This window comes from Stegostoma tigrinum, chromosome 26 (assembly GCF_030684315.1).
Source record: "Stegostoma tigrinum isolate sSteTig4 chromosome 26, sSteTig4.hap1, whole genome shotgun sequence".
NCBI classification, from domain to species: Eukaryota; Metazoa; Chordata; class Chondrichthyes; order Orectolobiformes; family Stegostomatidae; genus Stegostoma; species Stegostoma tigrinum.
In genome coordinates this window covers 46233194-46259065 of record NC_081379.1, presented here as the reverse complement: position 1 = coordinate 46259065, position 25872 = coordinate 46233194, and the positions used below count along the sequence as shown (strand labels likewise).

General features: G+C 46.2%; 1 protein-coding gene across 5 annotated transcripts in view; it reads right to left on the bottom strand.

Annotated features, from left to right (window-relative positions):
• Positions 1 to 25872, bottom strand: part of wu:fi75a02 (uncharacterized) — a 119001-nt gene that overhangs the window by 73633 nt on the left and 19496 nt on the right. For all 5 annotated transcript variants that reach the window (XM_048556135.2, XM_048556134.2, XM_048556136.2 and 2 more), the window contains 3 exons: positions 13876 to 13922; positions 11123 to 11202; positions 1538 to 4811 (listed from right to left, as the gene is read on the bottom strand). In XM_048556135.2, the coding sequence (XP_048412092.1) occupies positions 1538 to 4811; positions 11123 to 11202; positions 13876 to 13922 (3401 nt within the window). The remainder of the gene's footprint in view (positions 1 to 1537; positions 4812 to 11122; positions 11203 to 13875; positions 13923 to 25872) is intronic.

Here is a 25872-nt window from a genome sequence, read left to right as displayed (position 1 = left end):
GTGGGACCTGAATGAGAGGTTTCTGGCCCACAAATGGGGACATATCCACCACACGACAAGAGTCTTCTGTAAGCATATTATAAACTTTATAATGATGGCTACCCCGATCTCTTCAAAATATATGACACAGCGCCTGAAAAATTAGCTCCCGTGAGTCAGTCACTTCATTCATTGTCAGAAAAGCTGATGTGTGACATCAGCTTCAACACAAAGGAGATATCTGAAATTTACTGAACCCTTGGATAAACAGATAGGGCGCAATGAAAGATGTGAGAATTAAAAGCTTCTGGGAGAAAACACAGAAAGGGCCTCCGTCCCTCACAGGGAATTCCAACATGACTGACTTTGCTTTGTGGAGCTACGATACACTTATGCTCGGTCTGTATAAGATTCTGTGAAATACAATTTTAAAGCAGAATACCAAGGAGGAAAATGAGGCAAAATCAGAGAGAGCGAGAGCGAGAGAGAGAGAGAGCGAGAGCGAGAGAGAGAGAGAGAGAGGCGGGGGAGGGAGGGGGAGCAAGAGAGAGAGAGCGAGAGTGCGAGCGAGCGAGCGCGAGCAAGAGAAGAGAGAGAGACAGAGCGAGAGACAGCAAGCAAGCAGAAATGATGCCCTATTCTGCCAGGAGGGTAAGGCAGTCTGCAAGTACTGTAATCACAGACCTATTAGGAACTGGAAATCTCTCTCTCAAAGCTTACTCTACCCACAAGCATTGGCATCATCACAGCTGCTGAATTCTGACTTGGGGTTTTCAGCCCCTGCACCCTGGAAAGGGAAATCTTCAGCAAGTAATAAGGCTGAAACGATCACAGACTGAGTTTTGATTCCACCCTCAGGTGTCTGTCTGTGTGGAGTTTGCACATTCTCCCCGTGTCTGCGTGGGTTTCCTCCAGGTGCTCCACTTTCCTCCCACAGTCCAAAGATGTGCAGGCTAGGTGGATTGGCCATGCTAAATTGCTCTATAGTATCTAGGGACGTGCAGGCTTGGTGGATTAATTTTGGCAAAAGTGGGGTTACGGGGATAGGGTGGGATGATCTTCGGAGGGCTGGTGCAGACATGATGGGCTGAACGGTCTCTATCTACACTGTAGGGATTCTACAATCTTGTTCCCATTTTAATATGTATCTTTTGTCCATTTACTTTTAACATCTGTATCTGTTTTTTTTAATCTAAATAACAATTTTTCAAACTAGCTTTCAAACCTTGTTTTACATCCCATGTTACTTTTATTTGAATCTAAAGCTTTGCTGATGCTGAGCAGACAAAGTAACGCAGTAAGCTATGAATTGGAACTCGCTGGCTGAAAGGTTGCTGAAAACAGATTTAAAGTGTTCTTTCAGAAGCTGGGCGCGAGCTTGAACAGGAAACCTGTGAAGCAAAGAGGGGAGCCGACAGATCTTTCGAAGACGCAGGGGCAGGATGGGTTGAATGGTTTTCAGTGGCCCTGCAAGATTGAACAATTATCACTTCTGTTCAATTTACAGTGAACAGCATCTCCGAATTACAACATGGTATCAAAGGAACCTTACACTAACCTGGGAACGCTCCTCCCGCAGTTACTGGAGGGCCTGGTACTAAATCTTGATGCACAGGATGTCGGACTGTGCTGACTCCACCACGACACCACTCGGCCCAGGGTGTAGCTCAGTGACCAAAAGGGTTTGCCGGGATGAACTGGGACAATAAGCTTTTCCAAACTCCCTCCAAACGGAGTTAAGAACGGCCAGTGGGCGTTAGGGGTTCTACCGAAGTGGCGCTGCCTCGTCCAGAGTCTGTAGCAGGCCGGCGATGAAAGTGCTAGAACGGTGTGCAACCCAAACCGGGAATGGGAGCACGGGCACCTGCCAGCCGGGAGCGGCACAGCCAGTGTGCAAAAGGTACTGCCAGAGCCGGGGCGACATTGGGAAGCCGTCCGGGAGTGTTGCGGAGTGATCAGTAAAGCTGTCCTTTCGCGACCATGATCACCTGACTCAGCACCGCGAGCGAACCACGATGGTAAGGGAGCCAGGCTGGCAGGAGGTGAAATCGGGAAGTCAGGATTATGGAAGTGCATTGACAGTGGGAAAGGCCAATCAGGATCCTTGTGGTGGGACTGAGCAAGAGGCTCCCCGCTGGCACACTGCTCCGAATTTGGGGATGCTTGGTAGCACAAAGGGTCCAAAGGGAACGCTTGCTCAGAACTGAAGCAGAACTGTAGGTCGATGCCTTTTTGGAATTGAAATCTACTGCACATTCCCAGAGCTACAATAACATCAGAAACTTGAGAGAACTCCTGCTGCATTTCCGCACACTCGGAAGATAAACTCAGACCATTGGCAATGTCTGACAAGTGTTCCAGGACCGCGAGCTTTCCACATCGTTTACCATGCCCCAAGTCATGCATCAGCAGGAGAGGCAGGTTCTTTGGTTTTACTCCTTCTATTAGTTGGAGCTTGTGCCCCATGCTGACACTGTCACACTTGTTGCTGCGACAACCCACACATTCTGACAGCCTGTCCTCCCGGAACGTTTCCACATGGGAGAAATACTGAGCGCAATTCGACAAGAGGGCAGCACGGCTTGACTCCTTCGTCTTCAACCTCACTAACTCTGGTGTCCTATTCGTGTTTATCAGTGCTTTCCACTTCACAGAGAAAAGGGCTGATTCCTTACACACGGGTGCTGTTCCAAATTTCCCAAATGTGGTTGTACCGTCCATAATTAATTGACTGCTTTCCTTTTCTACGCAGCGAACCTCCTGCTCTGGGCACAGATCACGTCCAAGAGGCAGCGGCATACAGCCTGACTCACTGTTACCGAGCTCAGTATTTTGGCACTCATTAACCTCACTGTCAGCAGTGGCCCAAACATCAACTCCTTTTGGCATCAGTGGCTCACAACGCTTGTTTTGCAAGGAGTTGAGGGCGGAAGTTTCATCTGTTGTCTGGCTTGCCTTCATATCTCCACCCAGTGTATCTCCTGCCAGTGCTACTCCAAGTTCTGCCCCAGCATTGATCAACACTGTTGCCGCTTCATCTCCTGCAGCTACTTCCAGGTCTGGCTTCATCAGACCGCTCTCTGCAAGCCCCCCCTCGGTGGCAGGATCTCTGGCCTCCTCATCCTTCAGGGAGGCTAAAGATTCTTGGGAAAACGTAACCAATTCATTCTGTGAGAGCCTATCTTGGGAAAACACCACTCTTGCTGGCCCAGTGGTATCTGACGATATCACAACTAATCCATTCTCTGCAATGGTTTCCTTGGTTAATCCAAAATCAAAAGATATCCCTTCATCCTGATTCTCTCCGGTTAATTCAATGATTACTATATCAGTGGGGATGTCAACTAGCTCCCCATCGACAAGTACCTCATAAGTCACACTTTCAGTTGTTTCTACTTCTTCGAGTGGCTCATTTGCCAACTGTTCCTCTGTAAGTAGGCTGCTAGGTGCAACGCCCATTTCCCGAGCCAGTTCAACTGCTGTGCAAACTTCCATCGCAGCAGCAGTGGTGTCTGCAGGAATGTCTGCCAACTCGGCCTCCATTAGCGTTTCATCAACCATCCGGCCGTCTGTGGACAGCTCGTCGTCAGAGGTCAGCTCGTCCTCTGTGGTCAGTTCATCGCCAGAGGTCAGCTCGTCGTCTGTGGTCAGCTCGTCCTCTCCCGAATCCTCATTGTCGATGGAAGTGACGTCTGTTGGTACATCGACCAATTCGTTCATTCTGAGCATGATACTGGCCATCGCCCTTTCCACGGAAAACCCTTCGGGGAGGCCAGGTCTTGCGGACGCCTCCGCTGCCGTTTCTGGAGGGACTTCATTCTCGGGGAGAGAGCTGTTGGCAGCTGTAACCCATGGATGGGCTGTGTTGCCAGGGTCTGCAGTAGTCTGTGGATTTGATGTTGGGTCTGCAGGAGCGTCAGTCACCTTGTGCTCAGCTGGAAACTCAAAAGTCAAAAATCCCGTAGCTGCCTCTTCCTGTGCAAGGTCCTGTGTGGCTCGCTGAATCCCAGCAAGTTGGCCACTGGTCAGGTCCTCTTCAACAGGCATGGCTACGGTCATCTCCCTTTCTGCTTCTGTCTCTACCATTTCTGAATTTCCCAATGGCGTGCCAGGCAACAAGTCCTGGGTGGGTCCATTTGTTGCCATTACCTTCGCTGTGATCAACTCACTGGCTGCTGTGGGCACACCAGGGTGGTGATCTGCTCTGAGATTCAGGCAGGTCACCTGTTCACTGGTCATTCCACCATCCAAGGCCTGAAAGACTAATACATTGGTGGTCACTTCACCTCCCAAGGGCAGGAGAACAGCGGCATTATCTGAAGGTGCCTCACCCAGCCTGCTCTCAGCAATCATCCCAATAGTCACCAGGCCTTCGACAGATACAGAGGCATGAATCTGATCGGACCCATCGCTGCTCAGGACACCTCCCACAGGCATTCGCTGAACCAGCACAGCCTCTGAAAATGTCCGGCAGCTCACTGTGTGGACAGGTCCTGCATTTTCTCTCGATGCCTCACCAAAAACCTCCCCTCTGTCCAGCTTCCCGACTTTAGCAATCTTCACTGGCCTGGCAGGATGGTTTGGGCCCTTGGCACACGTGTTTTCGGGAGGCGCTGCGTTTTCTGTGCACATTTGATTGGTTGGAGTCCGGCCCAGGCCGTCACCGCTGGGTGGCTGGTCTGCAGTTTGACACTGGGGATAATGCGACTTGGTTACAGGCGGGGGTACATCAGCAGGGATCCGCCCCTCACACCGGTCCATTAGAGCCAGACGCCCTGTTCTCTCATTCCCGACCACGGACGGGGCAGCCCCACAGCTCAAGCCATCTCCACCTGCCAACAGGATGACAGAAGGAAGATTATCCTCACAGCACAGGGGAATAAATACACACATAACAAGGTGTGGAGCTGGATGAACACAGCAGGCCAAGCAGCATCAGAGGAGCACGAAGGCTGACGTTTCGGGCCTAGATCCTTCTTCCCAAAATGTCAGCCTGTCTGCTCCTCTGATGCTGCTTGGCCTGCTGTGTTCATCCAGCTCTACACCTTGTTATCTCAGATTCTCCAGCATCTGCAGTTCCTACTATCTCCGGAGTTAATACACAGATGGGCAAAACCACCACCTTCTCCTCCCTTATCCAAACCCACCTCACGGCTTGGCCAATAAATTAACTTGAGGTTGCTTAAAATGTTTGGGGGAGGGAGACATGGAGATTGCTGATTGTATCTTCCAATCCCAACATTCCCTGCCTCTATAGATCTCAAAACACTCAACATCTGCACTTACCAATTTGACAGTGAATAATTCATTCCCTTATTAAAACTATGATACTTGCCCCAGTATTTTCTGTTTAAAGTTAACTCTGATTATTAGCAGACAGATGTCACAAAAATTCTGTGAGAAAAACCTCTGCAGGAATATTTCAAAAAACCTAGGCGACAATAAGATGTGACCTGAGAAAGAGGAGGAAGCGTTTGGAAATTTTAAAGGAAGTACAGAGGAGCGGGATGTGCTGGATTGAGTAGAAGGGCCGAATGGTCTCTTTAATGCTGGTCTACCTCACAGGTGGCAGAGAACTTCATAGCTTATTAAAACATTTAAAAGGGGATCCTCGCTTACGAGGTGTATCCTCTCAGGGGCAAAGGGGCAACAGTAGCTGCCTTGTTCCTTCCGTCCCTTTACTTGGGATTTATCCCAGAAATGGCAGATGAAACAGAACTGCCTGCCAAACACGTTTTCCTCTTCTTTTCCCCCTGCTCAACACGGATGTTTACACCACAGCAGAAACCTGTGGCCTCAGGCCTGTCAAATCAATGGGTTAGCAATTACTACACGGGTACCCCCAAATACAGGGGAGTCATTGATATTGCAAGTTGGGAGTACAGAAAGGGAAGTCACATTTGTTCAATATATCATTTCCCTGTAGGATGCTCCAAAGACTTTCTTAGCTCATGAGGGCCATGTGTCAGACCAATATAGTGCAGGGCGTGAATACCGAGCAAACGACCAGTTTATGACAAACCGAGCGATTCTCCGACAGGACAGATCTGTGCTACTTTTTGGATTGTTTTTATTCATTCGCTGGATGTGGGCATTGTTTAGTGGAGTAGCACTTATTGCCGTCCCTCATTGTCCTCGAGAAGCTGGTGGTGAGCTGCCTTCTTGAGTCGCTGCAGTCCATCACTGACCCACAATGCCCTTAGGGAGGGGGTTCCGGGATTTTGACCAGGCGGCAGTGGAGGAATGATGATGTGTTTCCAAGTCAAGGGAACTTGCAGGGGGATGGTGTTCCCATCTACCTGCTGCCCTTGTCCTTCTAGGAGAACTGGTTGTGGGTTTGGAAGGTGCTATCTAAAGATCTTTGGTGAGTTTCTGCAGTGCATCTTGTAGATAGTACACACTGTTGCTACTGAGTGTCGGTGGTGGACGGAATGGGATGTTTGTGGATGTGGTGCCAATCAAGCGGCTGCTTTGTCCTGGATGGTGTCAAATTTCTTCAGTGTTGTTGGGGCTGCACTCATCCAGGCAAGTGGGGAATATTCCATTTCTGACTTGTACCTTGTAGATCATGGACAGGCTTTGGGGAGTCAGGAGGTGAGTTACTCACGGCAATATTCCTAGCCCCTGACCAGTTCTTGTAGTCACTTTGTTTCTGTGGCAAGTCCAGTTCAGTTTCTAATCAAAAGTAATTCCTAGGATATTGATAGTGGGAGATTCAATGATGGTGAAGTTATTGAATGTAAAGGGGCAACAGTTAGATTGTTACTCAGTGGAGATGGCCATTTTTAGTATTTATTTGACATGAATGCTGCTACATTTTAGCACAGGTCTGGATATCGTCCAGGTCTTCCTGCATTTGAACATGGACTGCTTTGGTAGCTAAGGAATTGTGAAAGCAGTTGAACATTGTGCAATGATCAGCGAACATCACCACTTCTAATCTTATGATGGAGGAAGGTCATTGATGAAGCAGCTGAAGATGGTCGAGTCTAGGACACTACTCCAAGGATGTCCTGGAGCTGAGATGACTGACCTCCAACAACCACGACCATCTTCCTATGAGTCAGGAACAGGTCTAAGCAGGGGACTGTTTCCCCCACCACTGACACCTATGGTTCCAGTTTTGCTCAGGGCCCTGAATGTCACATTTGGCCAAATGCAGCCTTGATGTGAAGGGCTGTCACTCTCACCTCACCTCTGGAATTCAGCTCTTTCATCAACGTTTGAACCAAGGCTGTAATGAGGTCAGGAGCTGAGTGGCCCTGTTGGAACCCAAACTGGGCATCACTGAGCAGGTTATTGCTGAGCAGGTGCTGTTGATGACACCTTCCATCACTTTCGTGATGACTGAGATGGGGTGGTAACTGCTTGGATTGGATTTGAAGTGGTTTTCATGCACAAGGTGGTGTAAGAATTGTACTGAATCAGCTTGGATAGAGCGGCAGCAAGTTCTGGAGCACAAGTCTTCAATACTGTTGCTGGAATTTTGTCATGGCCCTTAGCCTTGGCATCAGACAATGAATATTTCACTTTCCTGGTATCACATGGAGTGTACTGAATTGGTTCAGGATGGGAATCTAAACCCAAGTCTAACCTCTGGAGGTGTGCCATGAGATCGTCCAGATCCACACGAACCGGTCGAGGTTTACAACGTTATGAATTTGAGTTCAGTAAGCCTGACACATTCAGCCCACAAAGAGCAGAATTAGACTTGCCTACAGCAAATTTCGTTGCCTCTTCTTGATCACTGCACAAATACTTTCCAAATAATGCTACAGGATGTTGGCGTCTACATCAACAGTCTGTCAGGGTGATGGACAAAAGCTTTTCCGAAAAGGAAAGAGATGGTGCAGGAGGGAGGGGGTCAGATTTTTGGGACATTGGGACCGGTTCTGGGGGAGGTGAGACTATTACACATTGGAAGGTCTACACCTGAGCAGGACTGGAACCAATGTCCTAGGGGGTGCTTTTGCTAATGCTGTTGGGGAGGGTTTAAACTAATGTGGAAGGGGGATGGGACCCAAATGGGGAGGATAGTGGACAGTAAGGAGGTATTTACTAAAGCCTGTAAGGAACTAGATAATGATGTCCATGTGACTAAGGGGAAGAGTAAGCAGAGAGCAGGTGACGAACACAAAGGGACAGTTGGTCTGAGCTGCACTGGTTTTAATGCGAGAAGTGTAGTTGGTAAGGAAGATAAATTTAGAGCTTGGATTAGTACCTGGGGGTTATTGCTTGGTTGAGGGAAGGGCAAGATTGGCAACTAAATATCCCAGGATATAGATACTTCAGGTTAGATAGAGATGGAAGTAAAAGGGGTGGAGGAGTTATATTACTGGTCAAAGAGGATATCACAGCTGTGCTGAAGGAGGGCACTATGGAGGACTCGGGCAGTGAGGGAATATGGGCAGAGCTCTGAAGTGGGAAGGGGGTGGTAACAATGTTGGGGCTGGACTACAGGCCTCCAGACAGCGAGCGTGAGATAGAGGTACAAATACGTCGGCAAATTATGGAAAGATGCAGGAGCAACAGGGTGGTGATGATGGGAGATTTTAATTTTCCCAACATTGACTGGGATTCACTTAGTGTTACGGGTTTAGTTGGAGCAGAATTTGTAAGGAGCATCCAGGAGGGTTTTCTAGAGCAGTATGTAAACAATCCAACTCAGGAAGGGGCCATACTGGACCTGGTGTTGGGGAATGAGCCCAGCCAAGTGGTTGAAGTTTCAGTAGGGGATTACTTTGGGAATAGTGATCACAGTTCCATAAGTTTTACAATACTGATGGACATATGAGAGTCGCCCTAAAGGAAGCGTGCTGAACTGGGGGAGGGCCAACTATTGCAAAATTTGGCAGGAGCTGGGGAATGTGGATTGGGAGCAGCTGTTTGAGGGTAAATTCACATTTGATATGTGGAAGGCTTTCAAAGAGAGGTTGATTAGCGCGCAGGACAGACATGTCCCTGTGAAAATGAGGGATAGAAAGGGCAAGATTAGGGAACCATGGATGACAGGTGAAACTGTGAGAGTAGCAAAGAGGAAAAAGGAGGCATACATAAGGTCTAGGCTACTGAAAACAGATGAAGCTTTGGAAGGATATTGCGAAAGTAGGATTAATCTGAAACAAGGAATTAAGAGGGTTAAAAGGAGTCATAAAATATCTTTAGCAAACATGGTTAAAGAAAATCCCAAAGCCTTTTATTCATACATAAGGAGCAAGAGGGTAACTAGAGAAAGGGGAAGGGCTGTAGGTGTCATATACATGAACTTCAGTAAGGCGTTTGATAAAGTTCCCCATGGTAGGCTGATGGAGAAAGGGAAGTTGCATGGGGTCTAGGACGTAATAGCTAGGCAGATGGAGAACTGGCTGGGCAACAGGAGACAGAGAGTTGTATTGGAAGGGAGTTTCTCAAAATGGAGAACTATGACCAGCGGTGTTCCACGGGGGCCCGTGTTGGGGCCACTTGTGATATACATAAATGATTTGGAGGAAGGTACAGATGGTCTAATTAGCAAGTTTGCAGATGACACTAAGATTGGTGGAGTAGCAGATAGTGAAGGGGACTGTCGGAGAATGCAGCAGAATATAGATAGATTGGAGAGTTGGGTGGAGAAATGGCAGATGGAGTTCAATCCAGGCAAATGCGAGGTGATGCATTTTAGAAGATCTAATTTAAGGGCGAACTATACAGTAAATGGAAAAGTCCTAGGGAAAATTGATGAACAGTGAGATCTGGGTGTTCAGGTCCATTGTTCCCTGAAGGTGGCAACGCAGGTCAATAGGATGGTCAAGGCGACATACGGCATGCTTTCATTCATTGGGTGACATATTGAGTACAAGAGTTGGCAGGTCATGTTACAGTTGTATCGGACTTTGGTTCAGCCACATTTGGAGTACTGTGTACAGTTCTGGTCGCCACATTACCAAAAGGATGTGGATGCTTTGGAGAGGGTGTAGAGCAGGTTCACCAGGATGTTGCCTGGCATGGAAGGTGCTAGCTATGAAGAGAGGTTGAATAGATTAGGATTATTTTCATTAGAAAGGTGGAGGTTGAGGGAGGACCTGATTGAGGTCTACAAAATCATGAGGGGTACAGACAGGGTAGATAGCAAGAAACTTTCAGTCCCCCACTCTGGGAAAAAATTACTAGGGGGTCACCATTTCAAGGTGAGAGGGGAAAAGTTTAAGGGAGATATGCGTGGAAAGTTCTTTACGCAGAGGGTGGTGGGTGCCTGGAACATGTTGCCAGAGAAGGTGGTAGAGGCAGGCACGATAGCGTCATTTAAGATGTATCTAGACAGATACATGAATGGGCAGGGAGCAGAGGGATACAGATCCTTGGACAATAGGCGACAGGATTAGACAGAGGATCTAGATCAGCGCAGGCTTGGAGGGCCGAAGCGCCCGTTCCTGTGCTGTAATTTTCTTCGTTCTTTGTCTTTTCAGCCCATCCGTTGATGACAATCCAATCTGATGTGAGACACTGGAGACTGATGAAGTGAGGTAGCACATGGTCAGTGCTGGCCAATCCCAGTAGACTGTCTGCTCTGAGTGAGGGACAGGGTGAACCTACAGATTCAGTATAGCATCACAGCAGCTGGAGATAGTGACTGAAAGCCACAGAAGCAGCCAATGGAGTTACTGGGAGCCATCAGGAAAGACAAGGGTTAGGGTTGGTTTGATCCAAACTGGACTAAATTACCATATGTACTGGCAGAACTGAGTTCAATACAGACACAGGTGCCAGACAAATGATTCTGGTTTTAGACAGAGCCCAGGGTGCTTCTACCCCACTGTCCTGCATAAACGTTTAGGTTCTAGGGCTGGGTTCTGGGGTTGGAAATAATGTGTCTCTGCTGTGGTCACACCATACCATTCAATACAGCACAGGAACAGGCCTTTCGGCCCATCAAGCCTGCTGAAATTCCAATTCTTACTCAGACTTATAGCCCATGCGTGGTTTCTATCTCTCTGCTTGCCTCCCAATCATGGTTCCTACGTATCAAACTGATGAGGGCAACACTCCAAAGGATTGGCCACCAATGGGTATGGAGGTTCTGTCTATTTAGGAACACGTGTGTCCTGTTGACACAGGGAAGTAGATGACGCAACTGACTGTATTTTAATTATGACCGTATGCTCACCGCATGTACTGACTGCTAAAGCATCCACCTCTTCATCAGAAGGGATACGGACTTCAGGCAACTCGACCTTCAGTTTGATGCTATAAAACAAGACAAAAAGGCTAAGCAAACCAAACACTTTATGGAATCAAACACAAAAAGGGAGCGCTCTCCTCACTCCTACGGCACATTTCAACCTGTTCCTGGAACTTCAACTTTCCTGTTGCTTTTCTCGCCTTCCTTTCCACTCTCAAATTTTCCTATTTATCTATTCCCTCTCCCACCCTGGCGATGTTTCCCCACTATTTCAAATTTTCTCCTCACCTTGGGATAATGTGACCGCAATGAAGTCCATCCAAGGCTTGGGTGGGAAATTCTTTGTTACAACTCATTTCTCCCAAAAACCAAGAGCAAGATGTACTTCGGCGGGGGGGGGGGGGGGGGGGGGGAATGCAATGTGGGTTACGAGTATTAACACAGAAAGGATGATGAGGGTGAAATGGGTCTTGAGCAATAGGCTGAAGCAGAGGCCATTAACCCATTTAATACTCGGTTCATTTTCTTTTACCTCATGCTCTGGCGCAGATGCTTAGCATTCACCCTCCCTCCCCCAGTGTAATCCAGATGAGTGTTTGTGGAATTTTAGACACGACTACAGCCAGCACAGGTCCTGCAATCTGAAAAGTGCTGCTTTTAAGAAACCTTGTGTTAGAAACAGGCTCCTCCCACACAAATCTCTGTTCTGTTGTACAAATTAATCACCACTGGGAGCCTGTGCTAACCATGTGCATTTGAAGTCTACCCAAAGATTAAGCTGCCTCTTAAAGCTCAGACACTAATTGCAAATTGCTTTTGAATGTGATTTTTTTTTTCTCTCTAAAATTACCGGGGGGGAAAAATTGACTGATTTAGCCCAAACGACTGGTGAATGTTTGTACTTTAATGAAGGAGTTTTAAAAGTTAACCACGTCTATTGGTGGACTGTCCACGATTAAAAACGTTTCCATTTTCGTGCTCCAGCAATTTTGGGTTGTAGCAATCAAGCAAATTGGACCATTACAAGGATATCTTTAAAAATAAATTTTAAAAGATGAAGTTATATTTTGAAAATGCTACACTGGCCATTGTAAACACAGGCCGGTTTGAGCAGAATGTCGAGGAGAGAGTCATTTGCTTCCTAATGAACCTAACTCCTGCCCATTTCATCAACCTGCATCAAAAATGGAGCCTGACAACAGAAAAGCAAATCAGAAGCAGTATGGAGGGTCACCGATTTATCATTGCCATGAAGAATTTCACTCTAATGGTTCACAGTTCTGCAATCTCAAAAGTTTCTCTTCAACCCCTGACTGGATTTATGAGTGACTACCTTACAGTTACGGCACTTAATTTTCTGTAACTAGTTCCGTTCCAGGGACTGAGAGAAAAGTGGTGTGAACTCGATCAACCTCTCATGAATTGTGCATCATCAGCCTTGACAACGACACATTAAAAAAGCACACGTGGTCTGCGTGAACAGGTGTGAAGACCCAGTGGCACAATTTGAGGAGCCTGAGAGTTCTCGAGCGAGCCCCGGCCAATATTTATCTCAAACACATAAATTAATTGGTAATTTGGCTCATTCGTGCTTGTGGAACACGTTCAAGTGCAGAGCCTGCAACCCACAGGCCGCAAGGTACACGAGTGAGGGAGAGAACATGTACATGGGGCCTCCCATCTCCAGGAGTTGTCAGTCAGAACTCTAGCTGTGGTGCTTCCAGTCAAGAGTACACAACGTGTGACAGAGCTGGGAGCATCTGTTCCTGGTGATACTGGGCGAACCCAGCAGCAGTACTGCGGTCCGTGGCGGCTGTCACCATAGCAATCCCAGAGCAGAGGCAGAGCGGGAACAAGAAACCAATCATGGGAAAGGCTGCATCAGCGAAGCAGTACAAGTGTAATCCTAAAATACCTAGTGACTGGAAGCTGCAGGTGAAGGTATCGAGAGGTTAAAGTTGACATCTTTGTCACAGAGGATCATCTTTTCCTCAACGAGGTGAGCAATGAGCGATCAGTTGACATGCAGAAAAAGGGGAGGAAAACCAGGCCCACGTGGCGTGGGGCAGTGTGGACTGGAACGGGCCCATACGACCCTGGAGACAGGCCCGTGTGACATGGGAGCAGCTCCATGGAAACAGGCCCAGGAAAGAGACAAGAAAAACAAGGTTATGTCACTGCTTCGGTCATTTTGAAGGAACAGATTCACCAGGACGTAGGGCTAATACCAAGGTCTTGGACTGAAGTGACTCTGCTGGAGGCACATCATCTAAAAAAAATCACGGAGCTGAGGCGGGTGCTACAGAAATGCAACATGCTGCAGAGCTCAGGCTGTTTTGGGGCTGCTAACAGAGGAGATTCAGCAGCTAAACCCTCAAGGAAAAGAGCTGGAATTTTACCTGCAAACTTTGTGATGGAAATGAGTGCCATGAACAATTAAGTGCTCTGTCCAGCAAATCTGTGGGATCCATCTTTATTGCATCTGCTGTTTTATGTGTAATTTGTAGTTCATGCTGAGTGCAGTTTGCTTGTTCACTCACTTTTAACGTCTTTTGAGTTTGGTTTGATTGTTAAAGGTGTCAGAAGTGAAATCTTGTCCTTCTGTATTCTTGAAAAGGGTCGTTTGGTAAAATTCAGTTCTTTTGGTCTACATGGGGGTTCTAACAAGTGACCTAAAATATTGGAAGTGTCTACCTGTGTTCACACAGCTAAATGAAACTTTCAATGGTCAGACTTACTCAGGAGCAGATGAAGTCCAGGTGCCAGGATCTGCTTCGCTGCTGGCCTGTTTACAGAGAAAAGGTGATTAATGATTAGAGAGCAAAACCAAAAACACACACCAAGTGTGTCAACAGCAGCCCACTGCACCTTTCCAAGGACTCCCTCAATAATCACTGATGCGCTGCAGGAATTCTAATATTTCCTGGCATTTAAGACGCTATTAAACCAACATCTCAACTGCCCAGAGAAGACATAAAAGATCCTACGGTTATATTCTGAAGAACAGAACATTTAAAAGGCAGCTGGATGGTTATATGAATAGGGCGGGTTGAGAAGGATAAGGGGCAAGTGCTGGCAAATGGGACTGGAATCAGTTTAGGATATCTGAATATAGAACAATAGACCCCAGGCACAGGCCTTTCGACCATCCAAGCCTGCGATGACACATTTTACCCTTCCATACTAAAACTATCGTCAATTACAGGATCTGTATCTCTCTATTCCCTCCCTATTCATGTACTCATCCAGGTACTTCTTGAATGCTGCTAATGTTTGGTTTCACCACCTCCTCTGGCGGCACATTCCATACACTCACCAACCTTTGTGCAAAAAACATGCCTCGCACATCTCTTTAAATCTCAACCCACTAACCCCCCACCCCTCCATCCCCCCAACCAGACTTTGAACCCATGTCCCCTAGTAATTGAGGCTTGGACAAGTTGGACCAATGGCTCTGTTTCCATTCTGTACGACTCAATGACATGACTTCAGTAACGCCCAGGCTCCTGGGTAGTTGGCAATCATTAACCTGCCTAATTTGAGCTCACTCCTTCACCAATGCTGCACCTGATGGCAGGTCCTGAGTATATTGTCTGTCCTGAGCTGCTTTCTTCACCAGTTGTTGCCAGCTGCTGATTACCTTCCAATCCCGCAGCAAGGCAAGGAGACATGTCCCAAGTGTACTTCAGCTGAAATGGGCACTGAATCCTCACTACAGGCCCTATTACTGAGGCCAGTCATCCAGCCTGTATGCTGATTTAGAATGAACTGCAAACTGATGACCCTGTGGCCAGGTTTCTCTGCTTGAGTCACAGGGGAAAGCAGCAACCAATTGCTAAGTGAGGGGACAGCCTGCTTATGGTCTCTGTAGTAGTGTTGTTTGGTGCAAGTTACATTTGCAGGGCTGTTCTGCAATGGGTACTCACTTTCACTCAGACGGTGAATGGTCATAGCGTATCAAGCACATTGTTCAACCTGACTCTGCAACATGAGATGCTTTATTCGTACGGGAGGCTGACTGTTACTGTCCTCCCCCAGTTACCCTTGATCAGTGGTGTATCTTTGTACACAGCACATCAGACATCATTTCAACACAACAAAGTGTGAGGCTGGATGAACACAGCAGGCCAAGCAGCATCTCAGGAGCACAAAAGCTGACGTTTCGGGCCTAGACCCTTCATCAGAGAGGGGGATGGGGTGAGGGTTCTGGAATAAATAGGGAGAGAGGGGGAGGCGGACCGAAGATGGAGAGTAAAGAAGATAGGTGGAGAGAGTGTAGGTGGGGAGGTAGGGAGGGGATAGGTCAGTCCAGGGAAGACGGACAGGTCAAGGAGGTGGGATGAGGTTAGTAGGTGGGGGTGCGGCTTGGGGTGGGAGGAAGGGATGGGTGAGAGGAAGAACAGGTTAGGGAGACCCTTGATGAAGGGTCTAGGCCTGAAACGTCAGCTTTTCTGCTCCTGAGATGCTGCTTGGCCTGCTGTGTTCATCCAGCTCCACACTTTGTTATCTCGGATTCTCCAGCATCTGCAGTTCCCATTAGATACAATCACTTCAAGTTGTACATTTTGTACAAGAGTAGGCCATTCAGGCCCTTGAGTTTGTTCTTCCATTCTATCACGATTGATTATCTATTCTCAAGGCCGTATTCCCATACTGCATCACATGATGTCATTAGAAGCTAAATATTCATTGATTTCTTTCTTGAATTTACTCAATGGCTGAGAGTCCACAACCCTCTGGGGTAGAGAATTCTAAAGATTCAACCCATCTGGGTGAAGAAGTTCTTCATCTCATCCTAAACTTCTCGCTTTTTGTTCTGAGACTCTAGTTTGAGGCATCCCAGCCAGAAAGAACATTCTTCCAACATCTTCTCTGTCTAATCTTTTAAGGAATGTCTAAGTTTCCATGAGATTGCTTCACATTTTTCCAAACTCCAGAGAATACAGGCCCAGCTTCCTCAATGCCTCTTCACTGGAGGATCCCACCAATCTGTTTTGTGGACACTCCCTCAGTGGGTAATATATTCTTCTTTAGGCACATAGCACCAGAACTTCTTTTTATTCGGGATGAGGGTGTTTATTGTCCATCCCTAATTGCCCAATCAACCACATTGCTGTGGGTCTGCAGTCACGTGTAGACCAGACCAGGTAAGGATGGCGGCTTCCTCCCCTAAAGTACATTAGCAAACCAGATGGGTTTTTTCCAACAAGGTTGGCAATGGATTCGTGGTCATCATTAAACCTCTAATTCCAGTTTTTTCTTTCGTGAATTCAAATTCCATCTGCTAGTGCGGGTCCCCAGAATATTACCTGGTTGTCTGGATTAACAGTCAGCAAAAAAATACCACTAGGCCATTGCCTTCTCTGAAGTGCATACGCTTTACCTGGTGTAGTCTCGGTGTGAGTCATAGAGAAAGTAGCAACCAATCAGTTACTGAAGGGAGAGAAAACCAGTCTCTCACACAACTGATATAAGACTGCATTACTCCTTTACTCACATTTTCTTACAATGAAGGCAAATTTACCACATGCCTTCTGAACTGTTTGCAGCACCCACAGGATTACTTTCAGTGACTTGTGAACAAGGATACCTCAGTCCATTTGTATATTTTCCAATCAAGAATTAAGCACCTTTGTTTCTCCCTACCAAGGTGGGTAGCCTCAAATGTATCCACATTACAATCCATGTGCCATGCTTAGTGTCTCACTCGGCCTTCCTAAATTCTTGAAGGCTCTTTGCACAGTTGGATACATCACATTTGTTCCCAACATCCAAACTGTTGTCCGTATAAATTGCTGCAGCTCCAGCAATGATCCTTGCAGTAGGCCCATGGGCACTCTGCCAACCTCAGAATCGCCCATTTATTCCTACTGTCTCATTTCCTTTCCACTTACCAATCCTTGATTCATGTATATTAACCATTATCCCATACACTCTAATTTTGTTTAATAAACTCTGTGTGAGACTTCTATCAGAAGTCTCCTCAAAATCCAAATCCACACCTGAGCCCAGTTTAGCCACTCCGCTGGTGAACATCCTCTAAAATCTCCAGCAGGTTTCTCAAATGATTCTTCCATCTGAAAATCCATGCTGGCTCTGCCCAATCATCTCATTATTTCCTAAGGGTCCTGCTACGACATGCTTTACAATGGATGCTAATGTTTTCCTGATGTGAGATTAACAGGTCTGTAATTACTCATATTCTCTCTCCCCCACCTCCTCAAAATAGTAATATTTGTCAACTTCCATTCTGCAGGAACCATCCAGGATCTACACAACTTGTTCATCAGTGCATCCAACATTCAACACTCTACGACGTAGACCCAAGGAGGTTCATACGCTTTCGGTCCTAGTATTACTCTTCTACGAATACCAATTTCTTTCAATTTTTCATTCTCACTTGTCCCTTGTAGTTACTTCTGGGATAATTTCTTGCATTTTCTTCTGTGAAGACAGACATAAAATCACTAAGTGATGTCCACTTCTGCGTTGCCCCTGGTGATTGTTGGCATTGGTGAGAAGGAAAGAACTTGGAACTCCTTCTGTACAGCTCCTTCCACTGGCCTGTAGTGCCTTTGTCATCCCTCCAGCCTGACAAGCACAGGCCTGACTGTGAAGGTTCCATACAGTTCCAAACTAACCCTCTGCCTCCAAGCTGCAAGCACTTTTACTCTCCATGTGGAAACTAACTGAAATGGTTCTTAATATAGTTCCATAGAATCCCTACTGTCTGGGCCACTGAAGTAAGACTGTATTGCTCCTTTATTCAAATTTTCTTACGATGAAGGCTAATTTACCGTCTGCCTTCTGAATTGTTTGCAGCAACCACGGGATTACTTTCAGTCACTTATGAACAAGGACACCTAGGTCCATTTGGACACTTTCCAAATCAAGCATTAAGCACCTTTGTTTCTCCCACTGAAAAGCATCCCTCCCAGACCCAGCCCATTCTTGTAGTCCTTCATCTCCCACGGCTAATCCAACTTGCCTGCCCATCCCTGGACACTATGGGCAATTTAGCCTGGCTGATCCACCTAACCGGCATGTCTTTGGGCTGTGGGAGGAAACCTACGTACATACAGGGAGAATGTGCAGCAGACTCCAAACAGAGACACACACACCCGGGGGTGGAATCTAAGCCTGGTCCCTGATGCTGTGCTGTAACAGTGCTAACCACTGAGTCACTGTGCCACACATATCAGCACAGTCACAGGGTTGGACTCCTTCATACATGGTAATGGATCAGCAGTGCCTGCACAGTATTAAGCAGAACATACTGCCACTGAAACCCATGTTCCCACAATGATACAAACAGGGGTCTTCCTAAGCCTATGATTTAAACACACTGAATGGGTTCGATGCTAACATTTTAAAAGATCTGGTTCAGAAATGTGATATCTCACCTTGTTTTGCACACAGGTCGTCAAATTCTGCTCCCTTTCCAAACCAAACTTTCCAGCACAGGTATTCCACTCAGATCAAGTCAGCTCTCAAAGAGCCATCCAGCCTGCCTGACCCCCAACGTTCCTGATGGTTCTCTGTACATTTGTCAATTTTTATTTTATCATTTTCAAAGCCTTGTCCTATTGATATCTTTTATAATCTCTGTTGCCTCTGCAGTGTGGAATTCTATGCCCTAACTGTGAGCCTAATGCACGCTTTTGGAGCTCGTCCTTTCATTCCTTCTACGGTCTTCAACTTAAACACTTCCGGTGAGCAGCACTAAAGGCTTTTCAAAAATCTCTCCCCTCCCGCTGGAAACAGCTCGGGTTTCTCTACTCCTAATGACCACAGCCTCTCTGCTCCATGAAAATATTCAAATGAGGAACAGGAGTGGGCCGTTCAGAACCTACAGCCTGCTCTAATGCTCGATAGGACCATAGCCAAGTGGGTTATGGCTTCAGCTCCATTTTCCTGATACCTCTAGAATCCCTTGGTGGCCTATGCCAGCCTTGAATATTCAGGGGAAAAGCAATTCTCAGAACAGAATTTCTCTTGAGCTCCACCTTAAATGGCAAACCACTTGCTTTTAAATTGTGTTCCCAAGTTCTGGTCTCTCCCACAAGGGGATACTCCCACCTGGTGTCCACCCTATCAAGTCCATTCCTGTTTCAGTAAGATCACCTCTTTTTCTTCTAAACTGCAGGAGATTGGCACTAGGTAACAGAACCAGTGTGGGCAGAATGGGCTGAATGGACTCATTCTGCGCAATAATGATTCTGAGATTTCTGATACAGGTCCAATCTGTCCAACCTTCCCTCACTGGTTAACTCCGTCATCCCAGGAATTCATCAAATGAACCTTCTCTGGAAGGACCTGATTTGATTTGAGTTATTATTGTCGCATGTATCTAGGTACAGTGAAAAGTTTTGTTTTGCGTGTAGTTCAGGCAGGTCATATCATACAAAGTGCATTAGTGTAATAGAACGGAGCGAGCAATACAATGTTATGGCTTCAGGGAAGGTTCACAAAGAATGAGATCAACATTGAAATTAAAATTGAAGGGGTCCATTCAGAAATCTAATAACAGCAGGGAAGATGCTGTTGGTATGTGTGTTTAAGCATTTGTGTCTTCTGCCTGACTGAAAAGGTTGGAAGAGAGTATAACTGGGTGGGATGGGTCTTTGATGATATTGGCTGCCTTTCCAAGGCAGCGAGAAGTGTAGATGGAGCCAATGGATGGTAGGTTGGCTTGCATGAATCATTAATTAAGCTCTTTATTCAAGAGTTACTTTAAGCCTATGGATGACAAGGTTGGTTAGCTCAACCGGCTAGATGACTGGAGTGTGGCACAGGATGGCTACAACAGCACAGTTCAATCCCAGCTTCTTGCTCTACCAGCTTATAAAGACTGGCAGCTATCATCCATACACATGTAGATTGGTGTACATTCACCCTGGTCTAAATAACCAACTACCCCTCTCCAACGAACAGGGAGACCTAATGTCCTTTATGGGCTATGGCTGATTTCCTGACTCATCCGACAGCACTGACTGCAGAAGCTCTCTCACTACCAGTTATTGGATGTGTCCTTTATTGAACAAGATGTTGGTGGCTTCCTCCCAGGTGTCCCTGCTGTTATTCAGCTCTGTTTCCTTTCTGGTGATCACCTAATTTCTCCAAGGTAACAAGGTGTGGAGCTGGAGGGAACACAGCAGGCCAAGCAGCATCTCAGGAGATGGAAAGCTTCCTTAGTTTCTGCAAATACACTATCACGAGATCAAGGAAGTTTACTTGCTGCTTTTGCCATTCCTTCAATTACAGGGTCATTCTGCAAAGGGAGGGGCCATTCAGTCAACTGTGCCTACACTGGCTTTGACAGGGGTATCTGTTTGTTTCACTTTACTGCTCTTTCCCTGTGGCCTTGCAAAGCTTCTTCATGTAAGTATATCCAGATCCCTTTTCTCAGTAATCACTGAATCTGTTACCACCTGCCTTTCAGGTGGCATATCCTGGATCATAACTGGGCTAAAAAAAACTCATACCCCCCCCCCTCCCGATTCTTTCACCAATTATCTTAAATCTGTCTTTTGGATGCACCTGATTTATATATTGTGGCAAAGAGAAACAAGCTTCCAAAGCTTTACAGCTTGTACTCATCAGGATGCAAGAATCCATCACAACCATTTACATTACAGGTAAAAAGGATAGGTTGACAATTTGACTCTGATTGGTTGAGGCAGTGTCTTGGAGAAAGCAACACAGAACGACTGGCCTGGTTGCATGTCATCGAAAAATGGTTACAACGCTTGAATGTACTTCTCTCGTGTACAGAGAATGCATTCCTGGGCATGAACATATGTCACTTCTAGTAAGCGTAACTGAGCCACCATATTAGTTTAAATTGTATAGTTATGAGCACACGTTGGATTGTTTGACAAATGCTGTCCAATTGTAGAATCACATTGAATCATAGTGGATATTTGTTTGATGTTTACAAACACATGTTGTTTGATTATGGTTTGCACATTATCTATAGACAGTCACACATTTGAGCAGCACCACGTACAAATGTCATTGCACAGCCAAGTGTGTAGTCCCCATAGTTGCTTGGCTGAATCATTAGGTCATTAGAGAAAGGAGCAGTAGGAGGTCATTTGGCCCCTCACAGCCTGCTCTTCCATTCAATAGGATCATGGCTGATTCAATATTCATTGTTTCACAGACGTTTCATTACCGTGCTTAATAACATCCTCAGTGCAGCCCCCGATGAAGCGTCGATGTGCTTTCCTGCATGGGCTTTTAACTCTGGGGCCCGTTGCGACGGATTGCCTCACTTCCGGTTTTCCTTTGCAGTGGAACGTATATGGGATTGAGTTCAAAATGTTTACAAATGGCATGCTTCGTGGAGTGCCATGCTGCCAGGAATTCTCGTGCTTGTCTCTGCCTAGCCTGTCTCAGGACCTTGGCGTTGCCCCAGTCGAAGTCGTGGTTCTCCTTGTCCACGTGGATTGAGATGAGTGAGTACTGGTTTGGAGTTAATCTGTAGCTCCAATACTCGCTCATCTCAATCCACACAGACAAGGAAAACCACGACTTTGACTGGGACAACACCAAGATCCTGGGTCAGGCCAGGCAGAGACAGCCACAAGAATTCCTGGAAGCATGGCGCTCCACGAAGCAGGCTATCAATAAACACATTGAACTCAATCGCATATACATTCCACCACGAACGAAAACCGTAAGCGATGCAATCCATCGCAACCGACCCCAGAGTTTAAAAACCAGGCGGGAAATCTCACCGACGCTTCATCGGAGGCTGCGCTGAGGATGTTACCCAGCATGGTAATGAAACATCTGCAAAACAACAAACTAGCTCGGCGAGCCAACTAACCTCAATACCCACAACCCGAGCTATAGATCTACTCCAAAACCTTAGTGATTCAATATTCCTCACATCTACTTTCCTGCCCTTTCCCCACAACCCTTGATTTCCTGACTGATCAAGAATCTATTTATCTCAGCCTTAAATATAGACAAGGACTCTGCCCCATGACTCTTAATGATATGGCGTTCAAAGACACTCAACTCTCTGAGAGAAGAAATTCCTCCTCATCTCAGCGTTAAAGTGGCATTCCTTTATTCTGAGACTACACCCTCTGATCCTAGATTCTCCCATGAGGGGAAACTTTTTTTTCTTTATTCACGGGATGAGGGCATCACTGACCAGGCAGCATTTATTGCCCATCCCTAATTGCCCAGAGGGCAGTTAAGAGTCACCACACTGCTGTGGGTCTGGAGTCACATGTAGGCCAGACCAAGTAAGCATGGCATTTTCCTTCCCTAAAAGGCATTAATGAACCAGATGGATTTTTCTGACAATCGACAATGGATTCATGGTCATCGTTAGACTCTTAATTCCAAATTTTTCTTTATTGAAGTAAAATTCTACCTTCTTCTGTGATGGGATTCAAACCAGAACATTATCTGGGTCTCTAGATTAATAGACCAGTGATAATACCATTAGGCCATTGCCTCCCCGTCATGCTCTCAGCATTTACCTTGTCAAGCCCCCTTACATTCCTTTACAATTCAATGAGATCACTGTCATTCTTCTAAACTCCAGTAAGTACAGTGCCAACCTGTTTAACCTTTGCTCAAAGCCAATCCTGCCATACCAGGGATCATCCCAGTAACCTTCTCTGTATCCGCAAACAACGTTCCTCCATCCCAAACTGTTCGAAGCAATACCCCAGCCAGCATTAAAGTGGCAACCAATCAGCACCCTTCTCTCCTGTAGCATATATTGTTGTGATGACTTGAAATTTGGCATTCTTGCATGTGTCCTGATGAAGGCAAAACAAAAAGCTTCAGCAACATGCCTCGCTTTTCACCAATATCTTCCATCTGTATGCTCAGGTTGATTATTGCCCTGCCAGAGGACTCAGTTTCTCTCCACCTACTCTACCATAACTCCTCATAATTTTGAACATTTCAATGAAAACCTTCTAGTCTTCTCTAATCTAACAAAAACCTTGCCATTTCGAGTACCTCCACCTAACCAAGTCCTTCATCCCTTGCATCATTCCAGTAAATCTTCCTTGCACTCTCTCATCATGTTAACAAATATTCTAAAATGTGGTGCCCAGGACTGGACAAAATACTACAGCTGGAACTTATCTAACAGCATAATAGCAATATACTATCTAGATTTATATCAATTAAAAATAGCCAGGTTATAGATCTTTCGGTGTAACTTCTTCACTTCTATTCTCTTGCACAGTTAAAAAGACCAAGGACCGTGAATATGTTATTTTTACTTTAAAAAGCTGCATCAATCTATCTCTCCACCTTCAAATATTTGTGAATACGACACTCCATTTTGGCAGTTGTATCAATTAGCTTAGATTGTCTCATTCCTCCTTCCTGAACACTTATCAGCATTAAATCCCTGTGCCATGTAACAGCCAATTTTGTCAGTATATTCCCTCCTGAAATCTGTTACTATCCATTCATTGAATTTCTACAGCACAGAAAGAGGCATTTGGCCCATCAAGTCTGCACTGACCCTCTGAACAGCATCCCACTGAGACCCACTCTTCTATACTATCCCCATAGCTCCACATTTAGTGCACCTAGCCTGCACATCCCTGGACATTGTAAGCAATTCAGCACGGCCAGTCCACCTAACCTGCACTTTTTGGACCGTGGGTCCAACTTCTCTGGAGTACCCAGAGGAAACCCCTGCAGACACAGGGAGAATGTGCGAACTCCACACTGCTACCCGAGAGTGGGATCAAACACAGGTCCCTGGCACTGTAAGGGAGCAGCGTTAACCACTGAGCCACTGTGCCGCCAAATTATTTCCAAGTTATATGGTATTCTGCGAACTTTGCACTCAAGTCCTACGGTGTCTCAAAGCCAGGTCATAACATCATGGGGAGCAGCAGTCCTCATACTGACCCCTGGGGAGCATCATCATGCACCTCACTTCATTCAGAAAAACCACAGTCCATTTCACTCTGCTTTCTGCCTCTAAGTTAATTTTGTAACGGTGCTGTCCCTGCATCTTTAATCTCTTGGGCTTTGAGTCAGATAAATGTTTCTATTTGTTGTGAGCACCACTGGATGAACCAATATTTATTGCCCATTCCCAATTGCAAATTTATTACTCATTATTTCATACATCTTCTGTAAGTGCACAAACACATCGAATACCCCATTATCACCATTACTTGCAAAACTGTTTGTCTAACTGGATGTGCTTTGAACAAAACACTGCTGTCAGACATTTATCAAACCATATTTTATTTCCCAAAAGGTCACTTTTGTCCCATCATGGGCTTTCCCTTCTTGTCACCACCGACAACAAAAAAAGTTAATTCTATATTTTGAAGCATTTATAAAATCTCATTTAGCATATGCCTTTGACAAGCGCCCCCCCCCCACTCCAGGTCTACACTGGATGCCCACTTTAGCAGTAGTGGATCTTCAAAAGACATTAGCTGGTCTTTCACAACTGCTCAACAACAGAATACCTCACTACGCATCTCCTATATTTAAAACTACAGCACACGCTGAAACTTTGTAAATCGCTTACTGAATACAAGGGAAAGCCTATGCATGTACTGTAGATGAATTCCATAATGATGACACCATTCTTTTTCAATAAAACAGCTGGAATTTCCTTGAAGAAATTTTCCTACTCCCTCTGAAGAGAGCTCAGTCCCTCCTACTCCTCCCCCCAGCCCCACCCCCTCCCTGTACTTATTTCTGGGCTACCCTCCCCCTCCTCAGTCTCAACATAGGATTTTGGCCCAAAATGTTGACTTCCTTGCTCCTCAGATGCTGTCTGACCTGCTGACCTTTTCCAGCTTCATACCTCTGGAATCTTCATTGTAATTTAGTCATTTGTCTATTAATAATTCATCTCAGCCTCTCAGGCTGTAGTAGTCAGTATACTGTCAGCAAGATGCTCCACTTTTAATACTGTGGAGCATCTTCAGGCAAATACACAGAATGTTGGAGAAACTCAGCAAATCTGGCAGCATCTAGAGAGAGAAACAGAACTGGCATTTAGGACAGCACGGTGGCTTGGTGGTTAGCACTGCTGCCACACAGTGCCAGGTTCCTGAGTTTGATTCTACTCTCATCTGTGCAAAGTTTGCTCATTCACCCCGTATCTGTGTGGGTTTCCTCTTGCAGTCCAAAGATGTGCAGATTAGATGGGATGGCCATGGGAAATTGCCCCACACTGTCCAGGGATGCATAGGTTAGGCGAGTTAGCCGCAGGAATTAGAGGGACAGGGTGAGTCTGACTGGAATGCTCTTCAGAAGGTCAATGTGAACTCGATGGGCCGAATGGCCTGCTCCGACACTATCGGGATTCGACATGCCTGAAAGCACAGTCACACCAGACTCAAAACATAAACACTTTCTCTGGCGACAGATGGCACTGGAACAGAGGGTGTTTCCAGCAATCTCCCTTGTGTTTGTCCCAGAACTCCAGCATCCTCAGTATTTTCCTACTGCCTTTAATAAAGCATCATGAGGGCCTCACAGAAAGACAGTGACCGACGCCAAGTCAGGAGAGGACGACGGGGAGTTTATTCAAATAGACCAGGCCTTACAGTGAGCTGGGCGGAAGGGTAAGGTCTCTAATTTCACAGCTTAGATTGAATTAAAATGATTGGAATGAAGGGGTGCACGAGAAGCAAGATATGGAGCTTGGTGTTATGTAGTCAGAGGAGGACACGAGCAAAGAGAATTTGAAAATTGGGCTACTGAGCTGGGTC